This window comes from Rattus norvegicus, chromosome 19 (genome assembly GCF_021556685.1).
Source record: "Rattus norvegicus strain SHRSP/BbbUtx chromosome 19, alternate assembly SHRSP_T2T, whole genome shotgun sequence".
NCBI lineage: Eukaryota > Metazoa > Chordata > Mammalia > Rodentia > Muridae > Rattus > Rattus norvegicus.
In genome coordinates this window covers 2,320,394-2,346,548 of record NC_141552.1, presented here as the reverse complement: position 1 = coordinate 2,346,548, position 26,155 = coordinate 2,320,394, and the positions used below count along the sequence as shown (strand labels likewise).

The 26,155-nt window shown below is 37.7% G+C and overlaps 1 protein-coding gene across 4 annotated transcripts in view; it reads right to left on the bottom strand.

Annotated features, from left to right (window-relative positions):
• Cdh11 (cadherin 11) overlaps window positions 1-26,155 on the bottom strand; it is a 156,565-nt gene that overhangs the window by 41,183 nt on the left and 89,227 nt on the right. For all 4 annotated transcript variants that reach the window (XM_087595276.1, NM_053392.1, XM_087595275.1 and 1 more), the window contains 3 exon segments: window positions 7,218-7,617; window positions 3,049-3,343; window positions 72-191 (listed from right to left, as the gene is read on the bottom strand). In XM_087595276.1, coding sequence (XP_087451402.1) covers window positions 72-191; window positions 3,049-3,343; window positions 7,218-7,445 — 643 coding nt within the window. In that variant the 5' untranslated portion in view covers window positions 7,446-7,617.

Below are 26,155 nucleotides of genomic sequence, written 5' to 3'. Positions count from 1 at the left end.
TTAAATGAGCAGGCATAGACTCTTTATTTACAATAAATCATGATTCACAAAGACAATGCAATTTACTATACCTGTTTGGGCCTCCACTGAGAAGTAGGGTTGTCCTTCAAGGATACTATACACTAACTTGGCACTATTTCCATAGGTGGGATCATCTGCATCAGAGGCTGTCACTTGGATTACTGAAGTTCCTAAATACAGGGGGAAGGGGGAAGCAATTAACCACACTCGATAAACTTTTCAAATTTCATTGCTGTTTATGTTATTTCATTTAAAATGAAGTCCTGAAACACAGCTCACAATTAGTCATTATGGTTTTATTGTTCTACAATCCAAATGCAAAATCCTCCTCCCATACCTTTCTTCCCTTTCTAGTTCCCTTCTTTCTTTTCCTTGTTGAACCTCAAGGTTTAAAACTAAACTTTCTACTGTCAATATTCTTCCTGCTTGGTTTGATAGTTAAAATAAAAATATGAATATTCTTGTCAAATATTGTCAAAATCTTGGGGAGGAAATATTCAGTATATCACACAATTAAATACAAATGTTTCCAGAAAGTGTAGTAAATGATAATTAATGAAAATTGATTTTCATAAAAGGATAGAGGGCATTTTTCTATCTGTAACAATAAGCATATCATGTTACTGTTGCCTCGTGTGTAATAAAATTATTGCTAATAATAAATTTTAATTAATTCGTGGCTATAACTATTATATAGAATGCTGTTCCCTACTGTCATGAAAATTACATTTCCTTCTCTGTAGAGTCTGGTATCCATGTCACAGAAACCATCAGTGAGGACTCAATAGGATCTAAGGTAAATTCCTAGGTCCGAAGAAATGAAAATCAGGGAAAAAAGGAATGGGCTGCCAATTTTTTTCTTTAAAAGTTCCAATGTCAAAGTATGTATATGAGACATGGCATGTTGAGCTTCAGTGTAGAGAGGGAAGAGGCAATTATCCAGGATGTCTGTGTCAGGCACTGTTTGAGGTAAATTCCAGGTAAAGTGACATCATTCTCTCTCTGCTGGGCATTTTGGCATCTATTTTATTTGGGAAGATGTGGAGTGTGAAATATGACATCTTAAAAATCTCCTTTTCATGTTGTTTATTGTCACAGCTGGAAGTCTAACTTGCTGAGAGATCTAGCAAGAATAAAACCCAAGTTTTTCCTTTGACATTTCAGCAGAATGGTGGGAGGGAGGTCCTCCTGGCAGGGTACAGAACCTGTTCACACAACTTATAGGTAGCTATCCCTTACTCCCTAGGGTTTTCTGTGACTTCTGTGAGAAACCCAAAATAAGGTTCACTCTTTTTCAAAATAGGTTTTCCATACCCACTGTATTTAGTGAGCTCCTGCTTACAAGGTAGGATTATTCTAGAAAATGGGTTATTGTACCAGAGAAAGACATCATGGAATGTGTAAGAAAGTTACGAATGTGTAAGAAATCTTTATGATTTCAACAAATTCTAAAATTTTTTGTGAAGCAGTAGTCAAATATTTTTATTTGACTCATATATCTCAGAACTCATCAGTAACAATTATCTTGATTTCATAGTAGACAGAATGATGTTTGGAAGGGATACAAAGGAGCCTTGGTTCACATAGCTTTCTGGTGACGAAAAGAATAACTTCACACGGTATAGTAGAAAGTCTGAGTGCTTCCCTAGGCTCCAAAGTGTCCTATAAGGAGCAAAAGTCCTCCTTTGTCATCATTCTGGATGCCTAGCTACCCCTGCCTCTTCAGTTTTTTTTTCTCATTAGAATTCACATCTGAAGATAGAGTAGTCAGAGGACTGGACTCTTAGGAACAAGGAAAGGGAAGGAAGGAGATGATGATTCAACCTGACTTTTTGTTTCTGTAAAAGAAGATCTTAATAAACACGAAGGGCAGTGGCATTTCTGTCACAAGAGGCTCCACACAGACTGGAAATCCCTCAGAGCTCTATGTCACAGCTGACTCTCTTGAGTAAGCTAATCTTTACATTCAGTGCTTGGTTTGTCTGTCATTGGTAAAATGAATAATCAATCCCTGATCACGTTTAGATTCACTCAGGGATAATGGATCAGATTCACTTTAAAAAGACTATGTTCTAGAAATTCAAGCAGAAGTGACAGCTAGGAGATAGATACTTGAAGAAACATTTGGAGTTCCATCTTCAAACACAGTAATATGTCTCTAAGCATATCTGAAATCAACAGCTGATGACTGATGCATGTTGGGTGAATTTAGTAACACAAGTGACCCTGGCTAAATTAGTTAATCTGTTTCTGCTTCACTTTCTCATTTACACATGACCAACTGGATTGACTGCTTTGCAAAGTTTAATCATGGCCAAGTTAAACACGCTGGGGTGTGTCCACAATCAATTAACGTGAAACCCGAAGCAGCAAACATTATTATTGCTGTTACTTATTCGACATAAATGCCCTAGTGATTGGATGAATATAATCATTGCTCTTTGAAGACTGGAAATTTTTACTGCTATTTTACAGAGGGAGAGAAGATATTAAATGGCGTCACATCACACAGCTGAACATGATGAGTCAGGACTTGCTAAACTGAATCTTACTCTTCCCCCTTCCAGGCTTCCTAGTTAAAATCTCTTGATTTCACAACTTCAAGTCTGTTATAAACCTTTGAACAGATGAATATCTGTGTCTATATCTGTTTCATGCACTTGAAGGCCTTTCATTTCTGTTTCTTTTGTTCACTGTATTAGGGTTGTTTTTTAATCTTATATTTTCTTTTCTTATTATCATATAGAAGTCTGATTATTTACTACTGAGACAGAAAGAGGGTGGATCTGGACTGGAGGGGATGTGTGGAGTAACTGGAGGGTGGAGACAGAAAGGGAACCATAATAGTGCTGTATTGTGTAAGGAAAAATTTTAATTTTAAAACATCAATCAAGGTGTTTTTTTCCTTGCTAATGTGCAATAAAGATGCAACACAAGCTCCAGTTCCTGGGTTGGAGGGCAGGCACTGGCCTGTTAACCTGCAGAAACACCAGATAGCAGTAGACCAGTTGTCCATTACTTACGTACCCACATTGGACCTCTCAGGCACATTGGCATGATAGGTTTCATGCAGAAACTCTGGAGGGTTGTCATTAATGTCCTGGACCTTAACGATAAATTCTGAAGGTGGTTCCAATGGCCTGTTGGTGTCCCTGTCCACCGCCTGAGCCATCAGTGTATACTGGGCTCTCTCCTCTCGGTCCAGTGTCTTGGTGGCGTGAATGTTCCCTGATTTGTCATCAATCACAAAAATGGTTCCTGCTCCTTCACCTGAGAGAATGTATTTAATGTTCCCATCACCAGAGTCAATGTCAGAATGAAGCTAGTAAAACAAAATAAAACAAAACAAAACAAACAAACAAAAAGAAGAGGAAAGAAAGAAAATAGAATTTGTAATTTCATGAAGATTGCAAAAAAACCCACATAGGCTAATTGTTACACTGTGTACCCACTTGTGCACATACACACTCTCACACATATATCATAAGATAATGATTTCCAACATCATTTTCTGAATAGAGAAATGGAGTCTCAGATAACTACTATTGCCTTATCATTAAGCTAGGTAGTGATGAGGCTAATATAGATGCAAATGTTGAATTCTGAGGTTCACATTCTTCCTCTCTCTTTGACTGTATATATGCATACAGACGAAATATATGCATGCACATATGCCTCGATAATTATGTGGAAGGAAATGCACATATATATTTCAGAAAGATGGAAGCATGAATTTATGCAGTATATTTCTCTCAGTTTTTTCTCCCATTTCAGCACCTACCTCAGCTATGAGTCACTCTTTTGCCAGTTTCTCATGACCGCTTTATGAGATAGTAATTCAATCCTAACATGTACAGCTTATCTCCACAGATTCTTGAATGCTCTTTGTTTAATTTTACAGAACACAGGGCTATAGACTGTATATTATATTCGTAACTTCCTCGAATTGTAACTTTTTCAGCTCCTTCAACATCGCGGTCCAGGTGTTTCAGAACCCAAGCCTATCGAAGACTTCACTGACTTTCCTGCAGCAATAAGACCTGTGAGCTCACTTTCCGTCCTCATGATTTCCAAGTTCCTTAACCTCCTCTACATGAATGTTATTTTCATTGTTATATGAAATTGTTATAGGTTTGAAATAATTAATATATTTCAATATACTGATAATAATTCATGAATGCTATTTCCATTGTCTTATAGTATTGGAAACCAGCCAAAAGATTTCAAAATTTCCATTGAATAAGCCTGTTGTATATGAAAATTCAGCAAAATGAATCAAACATGTAAACAAAAGTTATATCCAGATAATACAATATTCTTATGAGTTTTATTTAACATTAATGACTTTAATAATTTATGAATATCATTTTATTACTGTCAATAAATTTTCTATCATAATTATGAAACTAAGGCCTACACAGTTTGCTTGAGGTTCAAAAAGAAAAACTGAATATTCTAATTTTTAAAATGTTTATTCCATTTAAACTTTCTAAAGAAGTCTAATTTACTTGTAGTGTTTTGGTGAAACACCAAAGTTTCAGCTCTGAGGTGGACACATGGGCATAAACTACAATGACTATTTTGGTTGTGGGCACCAGCACCTATGGGACAGGGACAGCAAGAAAACTTTGCTTCTGAAATGTAAGGAAAAAATAATCCATCATTTTAATGCAATGTGACTGGCATAATTATTCAGAGTTTTGCCATTTGTGGAGGGAAATATGAAGTTACTTGATGGACTTCAGTGAACAAATACAATATCCCCAACTTTCATGAGGTTTTCTTCATAACCCGTGTTCCCCAATCCTATCCAGCCTAGGATTGTGGTGTTTGGTTTTATTACCCCTGCTTTATGGGTATAAAAAGTGATAAGGATAAGGATAAGTCCCTTGAACAAGAAATGAAGTTGTACATATAAATGTCAAGGTACTGAAAGTTTCGAAGGGTCTTCATACATCACATATGCAAAGCCAAAGATGCATTTCATAACTAGCCATACAGCTGACATTTTTACCAAGCGTCCTGCTTATCCTGTTTCCACTTTGGAACTTCCTCCAAGATTTCAAAGTTGGATATGTCTTCCCTAGTCTTCTTCTGTCACAAAGATGATCTATTGTTCTGACAACACTATTTATTAGGTTCTACACAAAAGCAGTTTGGGAACACAGCAAGTGCTATCAAGAGTCCAGTGGCTGAGGCATGCACAGCCAGTTCCCGACTCCAAAGACTGATTGCTTCTCTCTTTGCACAGCACAGCATGACACAGACTGAATTTCCTACATGAAACTGTAAGTCTTTTGTGCTTTGCCAAATTCTACCTTTTCAGGGAATTTTCAAGCATTCAACCTTGAATGTCACCATTCAAAGATTGTTAGCGAATAAGCTAACTATTCCTCCTACTTAAGCAAGAACCATCTAAGCAGGATTTCAAAAGGAAGATTTTGCCAGATCTAAGCATGCACACACCCACACCCACACCCACACCCACACCCACACCCACACCCACACACACACACACACACACACACACACACACACACGGCTCCTTTTAGGAACCTTACTTTTCAAGGTCATACATAGGACAATGCTACACTTTCCTCTCCTCCCCCCTCTTTATTCATGTTCTTCTCCCTAGTGCATATGACATTTGTTAGATCCAGAGAGACACAAAGTCATCTGGCTCACTAAGTCCTCTATCCTGCCACCTCCAAGTCTAAACACACACTGTCCCCCGCTGAGAGAGTGACAAAGCAGAGGGTCATTTTCTCAGAGCAATTCGATGCCCAGCTCTGCACATTGCTCAAGCTAAGTTGCCCTGCTTTACTGGGGTGTCTTATTCCTGTCCCTTTCTGTGGACACAGCACAACATTCAGTTTTGGGATTCTGCTGGTCAATTATTTTCCCACACTTCCACCATATCAAGACCACTTCTACATCTTTTTCATTGTATATATGCACAAATGAAATTATTTAGTACAGTATTTTGAAAAGAAATAGTTCCAATTCTAAGTTAGGTTGAGATTATCATGAACATTTACTGAGTATAAAAATAAATGATATTAAAAAATAAACAAGATAACTTCATTGGCATCCTTGGGATTCAAGAGTGGATATCTCTATCAACTGTCTTGCATTTCTCTATGTTGAATCAGTTCTGTTTAACTGATAGGTCAGTTGATATTATATACTTGCCTCTATTATTCATAAAGTTAAGGACATAAATTGAATTTCATTATCCTCCTCAGTATAGCTTTTTTTTTGTTCCTTAAATGAATGAGTGGCTGCCTCCTTTTTTTGCTTGTTTGGGGTCAGGTATTGCTTCAACCTGATTTAATGTCTGTCTACCACTGCTACGTAATATAGCTTCAATTTGTGTATACTAAAATAACTATCTCTTGAGAAGTAATGTCAGTATTACCCAAAAGACAGTCATGTATTTCAACCTCAAAAGTAGTAAGAGGTCAGTTTGCCAAATGTGTTTTACCCTCTCTACATTTATATTTTTAATGGGGTTGCACAGCCAATGCATGACTTTACAAGTGGAAATAGAGCATAACTATACCTAAAGGCAAAATGGATAAGATCATCCCTGTCATAAAGACACACATTCACTCATTTCCTTGGATTTGGTGTTAGTGCCAAGACCTGAGGATTCAAGGCTGAACTAATCCCTCATACAAAGTAGAACAAAATCTGGTGAAAGAGGCAGGCATGTGTAAAACGGCAAAGAAAAGCAGGGTGAAAGAGACTAAGGAGACATAAAAGTGGGGACAGGCAAGTTGGAGTTAGGGCAGTATTTCTTTTAATAGCCTGTAAATTGATTAGTCAAAGTGTTTTTATCTAATACGTGAACATTAGAAGCATTCTCACTGTGGTTAAGTCTATGAATGAGGAGGAAAAGACTGGTATGGGTATAAGCCATAATATGATTGTCTTCTTAATGATAGCAGATCATTTGTTCTATCTTGGTTTTCTGTTGTTTTTCTATCTTGATTTTGTTGTTGTTGTTGTTGTTGTTGTTGTTGTTGTTTCACTGTTTTAGTTTTATTATATCTTGCTTTGGTCTGTGTATTAGTTTGCCTTCCTTTGTTTTGTTTTGTTATTTTTTTGTTTGTTTGTTTTTGTCTTGGTCATGTCCTACTGCACTGATAAAGAGCACATATAAACACATCAACATCGAATTTAAGCAGCCTTACCCTGCCCACAAGCACAGGGTCAGGCCCGGTGTACTCTTCTATCACAAAGAACTGGTTCCAGACCCAACCTCTCTTGGAGCGTTGCAGCACCTGTCCCTCCTTGCCCTTCTCATGATGTCCATGGAATGAGGGATGCAGGTGGCTTCGTCGCTCCAGGGCAAATGCCTGGCTGTGGTATAGCATGCTCAGGCACACCAGGGCAGCTTGTAAACAGTAGTTCTCCTTCATTTTTGGTTATGCAGTAGGCACAGGAGAAGGTAGCTGTCACTTCCTACACCAACAGAGTGGCACTCTTTTGGATGGCGGCCTCCCAGATGTGTCAAGTAGACCTCCTCTGGAATGGAATATCTTCACTCACTGAGGACATCACGCCCGGGTTGTTCTCTTCCCCAGTCAGCTTCTGCAAGCAGAGAGATTCGATTAGCTGCAGCCTTCATCCACTTATCATTTCGTTTCCATTTAGCAAGCATGTTGATTTGACTATCAGTTTACCACTTGTCAGCTTTGGGAAAGCTGACTGCTTTCTCAGAACCCAGCTTGCTCACTTCAGAAATGGAGATAAGAATAGTATTCATTGAAAAGTTGCTGCAAAGATCAAGTGAAAAAAGCAAATATAAGTGCTTGAAACACAGAAACTCTCTATAAGTCATTGATCCTAAGTGTGCGTGGTTTAAAGAAACTAGGGATACCGAGGAAGTCTAGAAGAGTAACACAGCACCCATAGTAAGGATGCCAGAGGTTGGCACAGTTAATAGAGCATTTCTTAAAGGATGTGGTGACTTGGTTGACTACTAAAGTAAAAACTTGTATGTTAAGAATGGAGAAGATAGGATACCATGAGAAAAAATTACTTCAATCCCCCAACCATTACACATGGCCAACCACAGCATAAATTAAGACTTAAGGAGAAAAAAATAAGAGAAATGACATCACAGATTGTCAGATGAAAGAGAGGACAAGGCAGGCCTCAAGAAATGATGGTAGCAATGAAAATAATCAATGAAATGAATGGTCACTGTGTGTATGGCTGGGGTTGGGGGAGGGGCATATAGGTATGCAATTCAGAACTCTGTGTAGAGAGACACAGAAGGACCACACCAAGTTATAGAAGTGTGAGGCTAGTTTGATTTAATCTGCCTTTCATATTGAATTCCAGCACAGCCCTACCTAGTAAGGTGCTGTATTTACAGAGGAAAAAATTTAAAAGGTCAAGTCTTCATTGAGCTTTGTGAATCAATTAATTAAATTATGCTGATCAATTAACACTACAGTGTCAAATAATAGGTCAAAAATCTCATTGACTCACTAGAGGATCTATTAATGCTATTGAAGTCAATTAAAGCTACAGCATCAATTCGTTCTTTCACGGTCTGACATCTCCCTCAGTGGCTCATCCTATCTCTCTAGACAACTTTTTATAAGATGCTTTCCAAGTTTCACTCCAATCACAAGAAAATTTGAACAGAAAACTTGTAACAGGCAGCGTGTTGCTTCTTCAAACCCAAGCATCGCACTCCTATTCATCAGTAGTAAGGTGGAGCCACTGGCACAGTTTACCTTTCCAAATTCCTTGTATTTATCTGACCTGGAGTCCCTCAAGTTGCCAGACTCCTTGAATTTCAGAACCCTGTTTCTGAAAATAAATTTCCACTTAAATATCATTCCTACTCTCCTCACTTAAAATCCATATTTTCTCTGTAGAAGTATCTGTTTCTTCTTGATGATATCCAGAGTCCAGGTGTTCTCAAAAACACATGCGTTCTCTATTAACCCCATTACTCATGGGTAAACACAGAGTGAGAGCCTAAGATTCCTCCTATTTTCCCAGGGTGGTAAAGTGCAAGTCTGCCACTGTTGCTCACCAGATTGTGTACATATGCCTTGAAACTGGAGATGAAAAAAAAAAAGAGGGCAGGGAGGTGCTCAGAGAGAAAAGAAGGAGAGTTACAAGAAACACTGTAGCTATATGGTTTTAGTATACTTGGGCATAAGAGGGCTAAGTAAACTTGGTATTCACAGAGCAAATCCCTTTTCCCCTGAGAGTCTGACTTTTCAAGCCATTGGTCTCTGTCCTATATCAAAATAATAGCTAGACATTCTGCAGATACAAAATTAACTAGCATCCAAATAGAAGTTCTCCATAGGATTACTCCAGTCTCTTCTCAAGAAATAGAAATTGAAGACTTTAGCATTTCTTGCATACAGAGGCATTGGAATATGTAAAATGCAGTTTGGAAGAATGAAGGTTAAAAGGGTCTCAAAGTAACATACCAACCTCATTCTTTACCAGCAGTCATCACTTAAATATATTTATAATTTAATAGAGACATATTCTCTGTTTCAGTCCCTGTCTCTCAGATGTGTCTCTCTCTCTGTGGGGTTGTTGTTATTGTTGTTGTTGTTGTTGTTGTTGTTGTTGTTGTTGAAATTGTGTAATGAGCTCAGATCCTCATAAGGCCAGCAGCCATCCGATCCCCTGAAGATGAAGCTCTAGGTAGTTGTGAGCTGCTGGACATGAGTGAAGGGGACTCGGGTCCTCTGCGAGATCAGTAGATCTCTTTTCTTGACTGGGAAATCTCTGCTGTCCCAAGAGGCATCATTTTAATGATCCACAAAGTGCTGCTTGTGGTAAGTACAGGGCACTCTGTGGAAAATGCCCTGAGACGTCTACTGCATGAGAAGACCTTAGTGAGGCCATGGGAAACAACAGAGAGAAGTCTGGCCTAATTGAGGAAAGAAGGTCCAATATTGATTTGTTTTTTTTTCTTATTTGTTTCTTTTTTTTTAATTAACTTGAGTATTTCTTATATACATTTCGAGTGTTATTCCCTTTCCCGGTTTCCGGGCAAACATCCCCCTCCCCCCTCCCCTTCCTTATGGGTGTTCCCCTCCCAATCCTCCCCCCATTGCCGCCCTCCCCCCATAGACTAGTTCACTGGGGGTTCAGTCTTAGCAGGACCCAGGGCTTCCCCTTCCACTGGTGCTCTTACTAGGATATTCATTGCTACCTATGGGGTCAGAGTCCAGGGTCAGTCCATGTATAGTCCTTAGGTAGTGGCTTAGTCCCTGGAAGCTCTGGTTGCTTGGCATTGTTGTACATATGGGGTCTCGAGCCCCTTCAAGCTCTTCCAGTTCTTTCTCTGATTCCTTCAATGGGGGTCCTATTCTCAGTTCAGTGGTTTGCTGCTGGCCAATATTGATTTGTATCTGAAGTTTTGTAGTTCCCTTCTGCCTCCTAATTACTGATTAAAATTTTCTATCAGCGGCTTCCATCTTCTTATAGGTGGTTAGAGCTTTGATGAAAGATTGTGTAAGAGTGTCTCTTCTGATTCAGAGTCTATGTCTTTGACAGACTGGTGGCTTCTTAACTAGTAGAGGTTGTATTTACTACACATATCTAGAACCTGAGTTCAAATGGGTCATCCATAACAACTCAGTGTATGAGATCAAGCACACCCTGAACTTCAGACTTAATTCTGCTCTTTGGAAATTCTAGAAGAAGAGAAAGGAGAGAACATATGGTGTAAGGTCCCTGCCCATTTTGTATCATGCCAAGTATTAAGTGTTCATTCACAAGGTGATAAATTATTCCTGCATATAAACTGTGAAGTGTATTTGAAAGAAAGGGTTTAATTAAAGTTGATATTTCTACACCTCTTTTTTTTTTTCTGGCTGCCATGTTGCTGTAAAGCACAATTATTTCTGACACTAAAGTGCTGAGACTACATGACAACTTTTCCACTTTATATATACATATAACAAAACTAGTTTCATATTAATGAGTAAGAGTTCCCATGTGACCAATAAACAATGAACCTTACTCTTTTTATAAATAACGTTAACATTCTAAATTTTCTGTTGGAAACAGTTGCAAAACTAAACACTTATAAAAGTAACCAGTTGGTCTCATGATTTTTAAACACTTATATGACTAAATATAATATATTATAATAGAATATTTTCACCATCTTGATAATTAATCCTTGATTTATAGAAGTAAAATTTTAAGTCAATTATTAATTTTAAAGTAAAAATCTATTGATAAAATTAGTTTTTGTTAGCCATCATTCTAAAAACTTCATAATTATTAAGTCATCAATTGATTAATATGACAATCCTATTAATGGGAACAATGGATATTCTGTTAAAAGGATATTAACATGGAGGTCAAGACAAACTAAATACACTTGTGCTACTACAAGGATCTGGTGATAGCTAGATTGATTTGAGCCTAAACCATCAAACTCTGATGTTTATTTTGAACAAAAAAATACTACCTTCTCTTCCTTTATTTATTTATTTATTTTATATGGGTGTTCTGTCTTCACATACTCAAAGAGGGAATCATATCCCATTACAGATGGTTGTGAGCCACCATGTGGAAACAGGGAATTGAACTCAGAACCTCTGGAAGAGCAGTGAGTGCCCTTAACTGTTGAGCCATCTCTTCAGCCCCCTTTGTCTATTTTTAAACTGCATAAAGAAAAGAAAAGGATAACCTGGTACCTATCACACTGGAGACTGTTAGTTCATATTGTCTGGAGTAGGCTAAATATCAATAACAAGACCGTGGTTTAAAAAAATAAAATAGCTAGCGTTTTCAGTATTGTCTGCCAAACCTCCATGGATAGACTTTCCATGACTTAATAATACAAACTGCAATGGTATTATCATGTCCATTACATATGCAAGTAGGGTAAAACACATAGAAATAAGTAACTTTTCCAAAGTTTAAGAGAATGTTAGGGAAAAACAAGGGATGAACCCTGTAGGATGACAGATCCCAGACCTGGATCCTACCTCCTACAGTTCTACCTGGTCCTGTATCTCTAAGAGAAGGTGAAAGACCAAACACAGAGAGATGCCTCTATTCTATATAATTGCCTTTTCATGATACTAATTCAAGACTGGAGACCCTGTAGTGAGTACATACATGATGATGAAAAAGCGAAAAACAGAAAGTAAAAGAGAAAACATTTCATAGAAGACTTCAAAGTGTAGATGAATATGGATTCTAAATTTTCAATATCAAGCATAACAATGTGGTATAACTAATCTTTATTTTCATATTCTTAAATTTCTCTCTCAGAACTTTTAAAGGTGGGCTTTAAAGGATGGATTCAAGGAGTTTTGTTTATCTGATCCTAGAATTTTTTATAAGAAAGACCGGGAACTTCTCAAGAATGGGTTGTTGAATACAGTAGAAATTTAGCACGGATCTCACACAGAAATTAATAGGAGGCTGCCCTCCTAAGGAGACCTTGATGTGGGTAATAATTAGAGAAATCTATCGATGTTCTAATTAGTATTAATAAAGAACCCTAAGGCACTTCTTGAGCAATCTTTCCATTAAAGCACTTCCTAGCAGCTTGCCATGAAGCCCTAGCATCGGGGTTCCACTAACACATGTAAGAAGGCTTAACTTTATGATGGGAGCACATTGCTTGGAGGGAAAAATAAATATTGTTGAAAGTCACAGGAGTAATAGCGTGACAGGAAAATGGATTTGCAAAATCACCAGTTCTAAGTGGAAGGCTCACCCCTCTATCTGGAGAGCAGATAGTCCGTCATAAGTGGCTGCGCCTTGAGCATAAAACGCTCCTGCTGTGCCTGCTTTTGTCTTCGTAAAAGAAAATGACATATATGGGTGTTTAAGTGTATTTGGACTCCTGCTGGAAATTGTTATCGGGTAGGAAATGAAAGACAAAAACGGTTAGCAAAAAGCAAGTGGATTTGGTTTTCAGCTTTCTCCTCCCCACAGAGCTGGAAGGATCAGACACACTGACCCATTCTTTTTATTTCTTGCTAGCTAATTCACAGCTAAAGACAGGTTATCATTACGCTAAGTATATTATCAAGGTTCCCACCAGAGCTCAAAATCCTATTTTTGTATCTGCAAGGTTCCCTTGTGGGTGAGCTAAGGGACTCTGGTCTTTCCTTCAACAAATACAGCTTTGTAACCAATCGCATTCTATTATGCAAATTAATTCAAGAATATTTTATTCCCCGCTCAGATCTCATCACTCAGCGCAGAGCTGTTCCCTCTTTCAAATCAAATCACAGGAATTATGGCTTGTCTGTGAAAATCATAGAGAAGGGAGAGAGGAAGTATTACAAGAATTGTTGAAATCTCTATCTCAGATTTCTGCATTTGGTGCAAAACTTAAGTTTGGAATCACTTCTTCTTGGGTGCAAAATATACACCGAGCACTATACAAAACCTCATGATATACGTTGCTCCATTTTCAAATGCCAGGATCAAATACTGTAGTGTGTCACAGAAAATAAACAGTAATGAAGACATTTTTAAACCTGAATAGAATTTTTACAGGGGCTCAAATAAGTGTCTTTTTTTGCTTCCACTCACGGTTTTGGAAGTAGGAATGGCATTCAATAACCTGTGAACTGTGCAAAGCTTGGTTAAAAATCTGATTAAATCCCTTATAGATATCATAAACTTTAGTAGTAGTAGTAGTAGTAGTAGTAGTAGTAGTAGTAGTAGTAGTAGTAGTTATTGTAGTAGTAGTTTTATCCCTTCCAAGCCATCTGATTTTTGGAATACTAGCCAGCAGTCTAGGGCTTGCTATGCACTGAATTTTCCATTGAATTTTCAGCATAACTTAATATAAATGGTATTCATGGGCCCCACGGTCATAGGAATCCAAGCTAAGACCTCATGTCTTACAATAATTCAATCATGTTTGACCAATAAGATAGTTATATCCAGTGAGCGCAAAGAATATCTTCTATTATTCATGTTCCACTCAATTCGTGGGACAGCATTTCTCACTCTAATATTTTTAAATGTTCATCATAGATATGGATAAAATACATCAACGCATACCCGAAACAACATCGTGAGCAATGTCAGCTCCAACTGTGAATAAATGTTCCATATGAATGTGTGGAAAAAAAATTAGATTCTATTTCCGACTTTTCGTGTGCCTAAACAAAACAACCTGAGGGAAGACACGCATGAGGTGGCGGTGATAAGATGCTTAGCTTACTGGAACATCGCTTATAATTTGAAAGACACAGTCAAACCTCCCTCTGTGCCCAAACAGTAAATACGAAGAAAGTGCTCTTTGTCCTTATTTCTCCTTCATTCATTCAGGGTCAAGCCTGGATGGGCCCTTGAGGATACACAGGTGTCCGTGTATTTAGACTTCTTCAGAAAGAGATAGAACATGGTATGAGTAGTAACTGAATGACTGGGACCAATGACACTATGTATAAAGTACAGAGCAACCAGCGACCAGTGGCAGTTTGGCAGATGAACTTGTAACACATTGATTATTCTTGTAATGTCTGCTATCACTAGCCTTTTCCAAGCAGTCTTGCCCACAGCGTTCAATATCTAGTCCACTCCTTCTCTGAGCCATGGGTGATTAAAGCTCTCCTGGTGTTCTGACAAGTAAATCATAAACTAACCATAGAGTTTTGCAACCAGTGTTACCTCTATTCAAATGATTGGCTAGGGAAACCATATTTTCTAAGAACTTAAGTGAAAAACAACAGAAAACATTTATATTTAGTGAAGGGCCTTGCACAGTCAGGTTAAAAGGCACCTACAGGATAGAGTAGCCACAAAGTGATTTCCAGTTTTTCAGATTTCAATAAAACCAAGGCCACAAACAGAGTAGTTAGAAGCAAAACAGCAACTATAGCTTCTCTCCATAAGCCCTGCAAATGGCAGAATATGTGAATCATTTCTCTGAAGACCTAGGCAACTGTCCTCTTATTACTGTCACACTCCAAGCCACTGGTCACCACACTACCTATAAGATGACAGGGTACCTCTTGTGCATGAGCTAGCCTGGAAAACTTCTTATATCACCCAAACATCAATCTTAAAGAAAGGAATTGGCAGTTCTTTTCCTCGCCAATTATAAAACATTGTCACTGTGAAGATCATTATACAATTGTATAAAATGCCTTTATTTGTAATTTCTGTATTTCCAAAGACTACTGGGCGGGCCAAAGATCTCTAGACCATAAGGGAAGATGTGTATGCTATAGTATGCTGTAGTTCTATTAGTGCATAACTGTGCAACTTAGACAACATGCTTCTTCCTTGGGACCAAGTTTCTCCTCTAAAATAAAAGGACAGAATATATCATTAAATGTCTCTCTGTTCACAAGTGTCTGTAGGTCAGTGCTGGGGCAGCCATTCCTGGATTGTAGTTTTCAACCACGGGTAATGGTCTAAGGTCAGCTAGTAGACCTGCTCATAAAGAACTCCATTAGGACTCACTCACATAGAATTCATTGAAATCTGGAGAATAGTAAATTTTCAGAAAGATACATTTTTAAGAGTTATAAAACATCCATTAATTTCATCACTTACTCTGTCTCCATCAGATAACTGCAGTATTTACTCAATATACAAACAATCTTATTTTCCTTCTATTTTGTTTTACTGCTCTGTTTTAGGTTCAGTGCATATTTCATACTTAATTCACAGCTGAGAGTAGGTATAAGCTAAGTACCCATGAGTAGACAATGAAGAATAATCAGAAGACCTTAAAGCAGGGAGGGTGGATGGGGAGGGGAACACCTTAATAGAAGAAGGGGAGGGAGAAAAGGTAGGGGGCTTATGGACAGGAAACAGGGAAAGAGAATACATTTGAAATGTAAGTAAAGAAATATCCAATAAAAATGTTAAAATTCAAATTAAATATAATATGTTGACAACTTTTTATACGTTTTGCAGTATTTTGCTTTTAGTGCATTACATTGGTAATTGATAGTCTGGATAAAGTTTGCATCCACATGGAAAGAAAGCCCTCGGGAAGAGATTAGTAGACATGGGGGCGGGGCTTGAATACTACTTTCTGAATAAAGAAGCCAGAATTGACCAAAAAAAAAAATCATAAAGTTTTTAATAGAAGACGGTGTGTCATCAAAGACTTTCTGGTGGTACCAGTACTCTTAGTGAACTAGTAAAATAAGACTGCTGCAGTTAGTTAGAGAACCATTTATTCAAGAGAACATGCAGATGGCCTTGTGAACTCAGCAGATCCAAGAGGAGGCACTGGGGAAATAGACGGAGTGAACGATGCCCATGTTCTTAGCCTCAGTAGAAGGGCCGGACTGGTAAAAAGAACTGTGTTTTAAACACTTTGTGTGAAACCCCAGCTGGATTCAAAGTTCTTCCCCTAGTAGCTACCATCAATGTAAACATGTCTGTTTCAGATTGCGAGGCTTTTGTTACACTGTTATTTTTCAGAAATCCAGAAACAGATGACAAGGTAGAAATGCCCAACCATTAAGTTTCTTTTCTTTTCTTTTCTTTTTTCATTTCATTTCATTAGACAAGAGAGGTCACTAAAATACTGAGGTGATAGCTAACATTTAAAATTAGACCAAGTGAACAAAACCTCACCCCCCTACTCCATAGACAGAGAAATAAAATATGAAGTAAAGATAATTTTCATAGCATAGCTGTCTCCTGCCTCAAACAGAGTTTTCCCTTCAAGTCATATCTACAGAAACAAAAGCCTCAGATTCATGAAGGTAACCTAGTGCTCTTTAAAAGTCAGAGGTGGAAGAGATAAGAGATACTGATCTGTTTATTCTCCCTAGTACCTGTGGTCCCTCATAGGGCTACTGTCAAACAGTCTGTTTTCTAGTACATAAACAGTGAGAGAAACTCTTGTCTGAAGTTGGGCTTCATCCTTCACGAGGGCTTGATAAAGTCTTGCAACCTGACCACTACAACCAGGGAAGAGAGTGCCTGAAGTCACCAGAGCCCAGAACCAGAACTTCTATCAGAAAAGTATAATCCAGGGTCTTAGCCACCCAGATCCACAGGCATCACTTCAACTCAACCAGAGGAATGAGGAATGCAGAGTCAAGCTGCTTCCAATTACCAGAAGCCTGTTTTTCACCAGAGTGTGGGTGGGCTGTTTCAGAGGTCTATATCTTAATGTTCTGTCTGGACCACCCCATCTGGCTCAGTGCAGTCTAAATAAACCATGGGACATATTTAAATGCCTCTTTTTTATGCCTGAGTATATTACAAAGGATGTCTCACCCATTTATTTTTAGAAAGCTTCATAATTATCTCACTGTTGTTTCAATAAATCCAACCTTCAAAACACCCTCTCTTTTTTTTTCAGTAAATTAATGCCATTCATCAGAAAGAATGGGATATTTTTGAAGTCATGATGAAAGAAAAGCAATTGGCCACAGCAAACTTACCCATACCTCTTATTACTTGCATGAGACTGCTACCTTAGAAGGACAGAACTTTCCAAGGCAATATTAAGTGTCCTTTTTGGGTCACAGATAGATGGTTCATTTAATTACAGTTTCTATAATCCTAAATTAATCCTATTCTGAATTACTGGTGTGATTTTGACATACAGAAGAATAATCTATTGTTCCACACACATTTTTGGCAAAAAGATTAATATATATATATATATACATATATATATATATATATATCTTATTTTTCATTTATTACCGCAGTAATTATCACAGAGGAAAGTTTCCCCTCTCTTTTTTCTCAGAAAATTTCCTGTTCTTTGAATCACATTGTTGGTTAACAAATTCAAATAGGATATTTTCAACAACTTTCTGGCTCTACAGAAGATAATGTAGGATACATTAAATTCTCCATAATTTTAGATGGTGACCAACTCCTAGTTACATTCTTGCTACTGTGTACAAAGGACCATAGAACAAATTGACTTTGCTTTCATGGAATTGAATACCTAGACTATCAACTCTTACCCTGGCTGAATACCTGAATCACCTGGGGATGCTACAAAATTTTTTACCATATTCTAAACCCAACAAAGATAAAGTAGCCCCAGAATATAGTATTTTTTAGGTTATAGGGGCATCATATTGGTATAGTTCTTAAAATTGTTTTAAGCTAAGCTTTAGTACCAAGAGTCTTAATGCACTAGTTCCATTTAAATTATTTTGATCAGCTATTTTGATAGGTTATTTAAGTCCCTGTAAAATGCCTTATTAGTCACTCATTGTCTTATATGTGAAGATTAACCTCTGAAGCAAGTAATGTTTGTTTGATGAATGAAGTTATACAAATGACGCTGTATCAGGCGTCTAAGATCTATGACTACCTTATTTTGTCATATTCTCAATTCCCATCTTCATATCTGTGCAATGAAGAGCTCTGTAGCTTGGGTGCCTCACTAAAAGTAATCTTCAGAAAAATCTAAGTAGAAAGGGCTATGGTGCATGGGGATGGCTGCACATTTTAAGGAGTTCAGAAGGCTGGCATTCAATAAAAAATTTCATTGAAAACTAGCTCTGCTTCATTATAAACAACAAAGGGAGAGAAAGCGTGTGTGATATCTTGAAACCTAGTAGGCTAGTCGTCTCAGCAGGTTAAGAAATTCTTGCTTCAATACCCATAATCTTCTGGAATAAGGAGGGGGGCTCTACTCAGGAAATGGTGCCTTCACCCACAACTGTCAAAGTACCTCCCTCAATCGGGTTTCATTCCTCATATGATGAAGATGGGTGTTGTCTGACCTCCCTCCCTCCCTAACTAAAGTCAGGTTTGAGTGAGATAATAGATGAGGAAAGAAGCTTTTACAAAAGCACAATGTGGGTTAAGTAGGTGAGAAGAAGGGTGAAAAACATGCTAAGATTTCTTCAGCTACTTTTAAAGGTTTTGAGTTTTTCTCCTTCAGCATTGTGGATTGTAGATAAGTCTAAATTATTCTTTATTGTTACAGGAGAGTTATGTGATTCTCTCAGGTAAGAATATAAATTATCCCCAATGCTACAGATAGGTCCCTTTCATGCCTACACACTTCCGGTCTGTTTGTCCCAGAACCCAGGACGAATATTATTGTAATCCCATGAGAAGAAGCTGACCTCAGTTTTGAGACGCTGTGTGGTGGCTAGAGGGTGGGAATTTGATTCCTGCAGGAAAGCTGACGTATGAGTCACAGACTCTGAGAAGACCCAGAGAACTCTGAAAAAATTCTAGACCATTTAATTTTTCCATGATATGGCATAAAACTGTGGAGCAATCGAGAGGATGAGACACTTGCATAAGGTCTCTTGGACAAATGATGTGTGCGTATGCGCGCGCGCGCGCGCGCGCGTGTGTGTGTGTGTGTGTGTGTGTGTTATGCTCATGAGCAAATGCATTCCTTCTTTTTAATTCTTACACTTGTATTGTTCTTGTATTTTATCTAATACAATGTCATTTTTAATTAATATAATGTAAACATTATGCAACACTGCATCTCTCCACACAGTCTGGTTCATACATTTTCCCACGGAACGTTCCCTGGTTAGATGCACATATTTCCAATAAGGAAGGGCCATTGTGTGACGACGTTGTAAATCTGTTTTCTTTTTCTTTTACCTACATGCAGAGGTCTACTGGGAGCTATACAATCTTCCCTAATATTTTTGTGAAGAGTTTAGAACTCTTGAATACATTGTTGTTTTGATCCTTTGATCATTAATTTTTTCACAATAAGTATCACTTTTATTATATTTACATACAATGTCAATTAGCTAAGGTTATGTCTTTTGTCTTAAATAGTCTTAGTATCTTATAAAAATTAAGACACAAAGGTAGTCTTCTTGTTTGCCCAGTCTCCCCTTTTCATGATCCCCTTTTCTCCTTGACACACCCAAATTTCCAGCTGGCTTATGTCCATCAGCCTGAATTCCCTTTTTCTCCTTGTATTACGAAATTGGCTAGCAATGCATCTTCTCAACTTGCATTAACTGAAAACATCTTTATTTCATCTTTATTTTAGGAGAATATTTTCCCTGAATATAAAATTCTGAATTGGCAGCTCTCTGCCCTTAACATTCAGGTCTTAAAGGGTATTAGTCTGCTGTTCTTGGGCTCAAATTTTTCTCATGAGGTGCTGTACATCATTTAATTTCTTTTCCTCTGCATGTGACATTTAATTTTAGCTTTTAATAATTTAGCTATAATGTGTCTTGTGTAGTTTTCTTTATACTAATCTTTTTTCTGGGCTTCATTAATATGTAAGTATATCTTCTACCACAAGATCTATTGAGACCTTGTGTATTTATATGGTTTTTGTGACCTTTTAAGAATATTTTAGTTCCCAGAATTGTACTTTCAATTAAACGATTTTATTGTTCAATGGTTTTATATATTTATATAGTAAATTTTAATAATTTACACTCTCCATATTCTCTTCCTCGTATGTTCAGAAAGTGTTCTGATCAGAAGTTCAACCATGAGAGAAAAGCTCTGCAGAAACTATTTCTGATTGCCTCAAATTTCCCAGCTGCTCTTTGTAAGTCCCCGATTTGATGGTGTTAATTACTTGCTCTTTCAATCACACTACCCCTGTCTCTGCTGGACTCTCTATCAGGTCGATTGTTTTGCTAGCAATCTGTTGTGTCTCTCTATTTCTAATTGCTATTTGTTCTTTCATGTTTGCTTTTTATACACTCAGAACACCTATTACTCAAAACCAAAAGTGTAGCCATTGTAGACCACTTTCTTGATCTTACAGAGTGGTTTGATGGTACACGGTCTCCTAATCAGCTTCTTTTTACTGTATATCTTCTATGCAACAGGCACTATGGCACTGTGTTTTGCTTCCATTCCAGAGCAGTTTCTCTACAGTATCTTTATCATGAGAGTGTGTTTGCATCTACTATCCGGAGAAGGAAAAAAGACACAGCATGCTTGACTTTGTTGTTAGTTAGCTACCTGGTTTCCAAAGTAGCTTTAGAACCTATCCACGGCCCACTGTGAACCTCTTGTCTACTAATCCTTCAGTGTTTTTGCAAAAATAAACTTCACAGTAGTTCTCCTAAAGTTTGTCTCTAGTATGAACTCAGAACTCAACTCTCTCCTTTGCTACACTACAACCATTGCAGAAATATAGGTGGAGAATGGAATTTCTGAGACAGTGAAATGGAATATTTAGTGAAATATATTTCTTGTGGTCAAGGAGTTAATGTGTTCCTGGAATTCTTAGAGAATAGATCTTCTCCTTTGGGACTTCACATACCTCAAGTCATGCCCATCCTGGCTTAGAAGAATCCCCCCAGAACACCACAGATGTTTCCATCCTAACTCACTCCTTGAAACAGTTTCAAAATGAATAATCATGTTTTTTTTCAGACTCTTTTCCTGGACTATGTATTTCTTTTTTATATTAGAGGAAAATTTTGCTGTGTATCCCTCACTGCAGAAGTCTCCTAAGAATGTGCTAATAAGCAACAAATCCAAGCAGTGAAAGGAACTGTAGGAAGGCAGCCAGATGGTAAGTACCTTCCAGCAAATGGAGCCCACCCAACAGGAAACAGTTCTGTGAGATGTCATGAGCTAATCACTGTCAAAGAGACTGGGTATGCTATTCGCAAAAGAAGAGTTAAGTGGTGTTAGAATAATGTCTCTCCAGGAGGAACATACAAGGCCAGACATGGATTTGGCCTTCAGATTAGAGGTCTTACAGCCTACTGGCCAATCACATCTTCCAAAGCGAATTTTCTGAAAGGATAAATTGGCAATCCATGGCACCACCGGTTAGAAAATGTCCTTTGGCAATATTTCCTAAAGGAAAGCTCTGCTGAATCACAGTCAAGTGAAGAACCCCAGTCAAGTGAAGAACAGATTGTGAAAGATCAATAAATCATGAATTCTGCCTATCAGCAATGGCTGCCTTCCTGGTAAAGTATCGATGCTAGATATGTACACCCTTGCCTGTGAAGGCTGTCTAACCTGTACACCATGGAAACACGCTTGGTCTCGTGGTTAGAGGTTCCCATTGCTTCTCAGTCTGAGCATTACAATTGTGTTTGTAATTGTGACTGTGTATAGCATCAAGGTATCCCTCAACTATTCTGTTCCTGGATTCTGCCAGATGTCTCCAGGGTTTAAAGCCCTCTACTCCAAACTTCCCTCCTTTTCAGAGGGAAGAAGTCAGTACCTGAAAATTAGTTGAATTAAAAAGTATTTACCCAGAGAAAGCAATGGGCATGCCACGAACAAGCTAGTTGGTTAAATCTCTATCACACATTAGCATGAGGAAAAGTAAAGATACAGCAGGATTATATGAAACACCAGAAAGGACCCAGATTCAGAAAAGAAAGGTATACGCTTTCAAGGTAGAAATGGAAGACAGATTATTGTCTTTCTCTCCATCTTTCCCCTGTAACTGTACTGTCCATATCCCAGGTTCATTCCATGTTTCCTGGCGAACCAATTATCTGTTTCTTGTCACCTTACTGAGAACACCAGTTTAAATGCTTAGAGCTCGAGCTTAAGTAATACTTGGAGTCTGCCTATAGCTTGGGCTCTTACTTGTATCTAGTTGAGAAGATAGAGGAGAAAAAGGAAATTGTGTCCTGCTTAGGTCTGCATATCTCTGTTGTGTCTATGCACCATCTCCCAAATGATTATTCTGTATAGGAAACCATATCAAAGACTCTAGGGATCTTAAGAATGTTTATAGATTTACCACTACCATCCATCCATCCCCCCTGCTCCAAATGCATATACCTATGTTTCCTTATCCTTCCTTTCCCTTCATTCTGTAGCTGGCTCTGTGGCTGAATCCTTGGAAGTTGCTACTGAATGGCATTTTGTATGATACGGGAAGAACTGAGCTCTTCACTGCTGCCTACTATAAATGTTTCTCTTCTGTTAGTATTTTTTGGCTCATACAGCCACATCAATAATTGTCCAGCCTTTTGTACTTGGGTGAATTTAGAACTCTTATACCATAATATGCAACAACACGGGGGAAAAAATCCTTCAAGATAATATGTAGAATGAAATAAGACAATCATGAGAAGACAAATTCCACATGGTAACATATGAATGAAGTATCTAAAGGACTGAAATAAATAATATTAATCAATAATTGTTTTGAGGAGATAGGATGTAGTAAAGGAAGATTCATTAATTTATTAATCATCAGATATAAGTATCAGTTGAACAAAATGAGCATATTTCTAGAAATATGCTATAAATCATTGTATCTATATCAAGTAATACTACAAATAGAGCTAATGATACATAAGGTAAACCTCTCGTGGTATTTCTATTACAATAAAAGAATTTTGATCAAGTAAAACAAAGCTAAATAAAGTATTTCTCTTGAATAAGGAGGGTTTAAGTGTTATACTAATTAGTCTATGGTGAGCAGAGTCATGGCTTCTTGGCATGAGGGGCTAGAGTTGTCAACCTGAGAAAACTCTGTGTGAAGTATGACAATATCCAACGAATACTCCTGGGAGCAGGAGAAAAACAGCAGACTTGTTACGCATATTTAAAAGAAAAAAAAAGCCTTCTTCAAACAAACACAAGTAAAAACATTGGCAATGGTATTGAACCTTGAGAATACAAATGAGAAAAGATGAAAATGAAGTCCTACAATCAGTAAAATAAAGGCTTTGCTGTGATGATGTGTTTTTCCCTTTCTTATTACAAAAAACAAAAAAAAAAAACAAAAAAAAAAAACCTCTGAATCATCTTTTTGGTAAGCCTAAAGAACCTAAATATGGTAAGAATGTCCACTAAGCATAGGGACAAACAGAATATTTCACCCACTAATACTTTAATTTTTCCTTATTTTATAGTGTGGTTTTAGTTCTCCATGATAGATTCCTTTTGCCTCTATAATATATATAATATATATATTACTGAACAAGATAAATATTGGGGTGTGTGTGTGTGTGTGTGTGTGTGCGCGCGTATGCATGCTCAAGGGAACTCCCTGATGTTTGCAGCCAGACTAATCAAGAAAGCTGTCTCAAATATTCTGGATCCAACTATCTTAGGATGACTCATTTCTCCTGAGTCTGTGCCCATGTTAAAGCAACAATAAACTTTGGAAAAAAACTATAGGTGTTTTAGCTAAAGTCATCATTAATTTGCAAAAAGCATTTTGTAGAGGATGGAAAGATCCCTTCTAATCACAAGAGTAGCAATAAATAGTTGCTTGGGACTCAGAAAACCTAGATAGAGATTGGTGAAAACACTGCATTATATCAGCCAAATCAAGAAACTCTTGTAATAAAGTCCAAATTATAGATATGCATAGGGAAAAGAAAATCAGACTTAGAAAATTAAATGCAAGTTTTCTAATTAAACTTCTAGATAAGCAGCACTAGTGTTTTATTTTTGCTTTTGTTCCATATAGTTTGGGGGATTTATACTAAAAAAATAATAATCACTGTTGTGTATATGAAATTCAGTATGGAAATACTGGCAGACTATGTTTTATCTAGCAATACTATTGGGAACTAAAACAATGAACCTAAGTAGGTAAACCACCCTTCAAACTCCACATTACTATAATTCTAAATCTCAGAGTCAGTTTCTTTCAATCTTCATCTCTGTGAACTTAAGATGCTCTGTGTGGTCCCTAAAGAGGCTGCCTCGGAGTACAGAATAGATCCCATTTGGAGAAAAGCTGACAGTTTAGGAACTTTTCACACCCACTGATCTGAGGTCAGAGAACTTCAATTGGAATCTCTGATTTCCCTAGACAAGTCAGAAAAGCCCTTTCTATTGACAGGTGACCAGCAATGTAAAAGATCTAAGGCTGAAAGGATTATCATTGATGTTAATTGGTTGAGGAATTAGGGGTTCTCTTTCATCCTCTGAGCTGACACCAGTTTTCTGGAAATAACTGATACTGTAATCCTGGAATCAAGATCATTTATATTGCATTAAAAGCATTGCCATACTGGATTAGGGAGCAACTTCTGAGGTTTATTATTTTTTTTTATAGGCGGTACCATTCACAGGTACTGCAGAGTAACAGAATGTATTCATCCTCAAAGTTTGCACTTTGGAATTGGGATCTTGGTATTAGAGAGAGGAGGGAGGGAGAGAGAGAGCTGGTTGTTGTAGACTGGGATAGAGCCCAGAACTTAGAAAAGTGCAAATACAATGTGAAATTTGCTTTGATGAAGGCTGATGCAGGGTTCAGAGAGGAGTCACCCAAAACAAGCTGCTAACAGACAGTTAATCAGGGAAAGCTTAGTGGGCAAACAAGGATGTCTGAAGTACGTTTTGAACTATATGAAGGAACCAAGTGCTGCAAGGAAGAGTAATCCAGGCAGAGAGAACTACATTAAATATTGAAAATAGACCCTGTGTATAGATGGCCATTCAGGGCCATGAATCTTACATACTTCCTATTCAAGGAACAGGGAAAGGGTAAGACAATGTATGTGGACAGTCAGTGAAGAACGTACAAGAATAAAAAGTGATAAAAGAAGTAATAACCATGTGTTTGGTTAATATAAGAGAACAATATAACTATGCTGAAGCTTGTAAATATCTAAGTAAGTTGGGTAAGCATGCAGAAAAAAAATATCCACTGTGTTTGTGTCCCTGGGTCAAAATAATTGAATGCCCTATTTCATTTATTAAAATTCCATTTGAATCATTAAATTAGAAGAGCAAAACATCATGTGTCAAAAAATATATCTGCTACCATTTGAAGCTCGCAAAATACATTTGTCTGCCTTTTGAGAGCCAGTGCAGAAGCAGACAGAGAACATACTGGAAGAGTGAATGAGTGATCTTTGTATTGTACATCAACTATGTTAGACCAAAGCTAGAAGCATGAACGGTATTTAATCCCTGCAAGTCTTGTGAGAGAGCAATTGTCATTCCTTCCTCGACACTCAGAATTAGAAAACTTCGAGTTCTCCAACTTCTGACACCAGATAAAAGGGCATAACCTGAATTTGACTCCAGTGACAGAAATAAGCCCACACACATATGCCAAGCGTTCTTTCTCTAAATCTCCAGCAAAAACACCCAGAGAAAAATAGCTCTTGATATAACAGAGGTGACGCCTATGCAAAGGAGGAAATTAATTCCATTCTGATTTCCCCTGATCTGTACTGTATGTATCAAATCATGGGCCTCTTTGCAAAATTAAGGGCATTAGTTATCCTCCCATTCAGCTCCAGCAGCATTA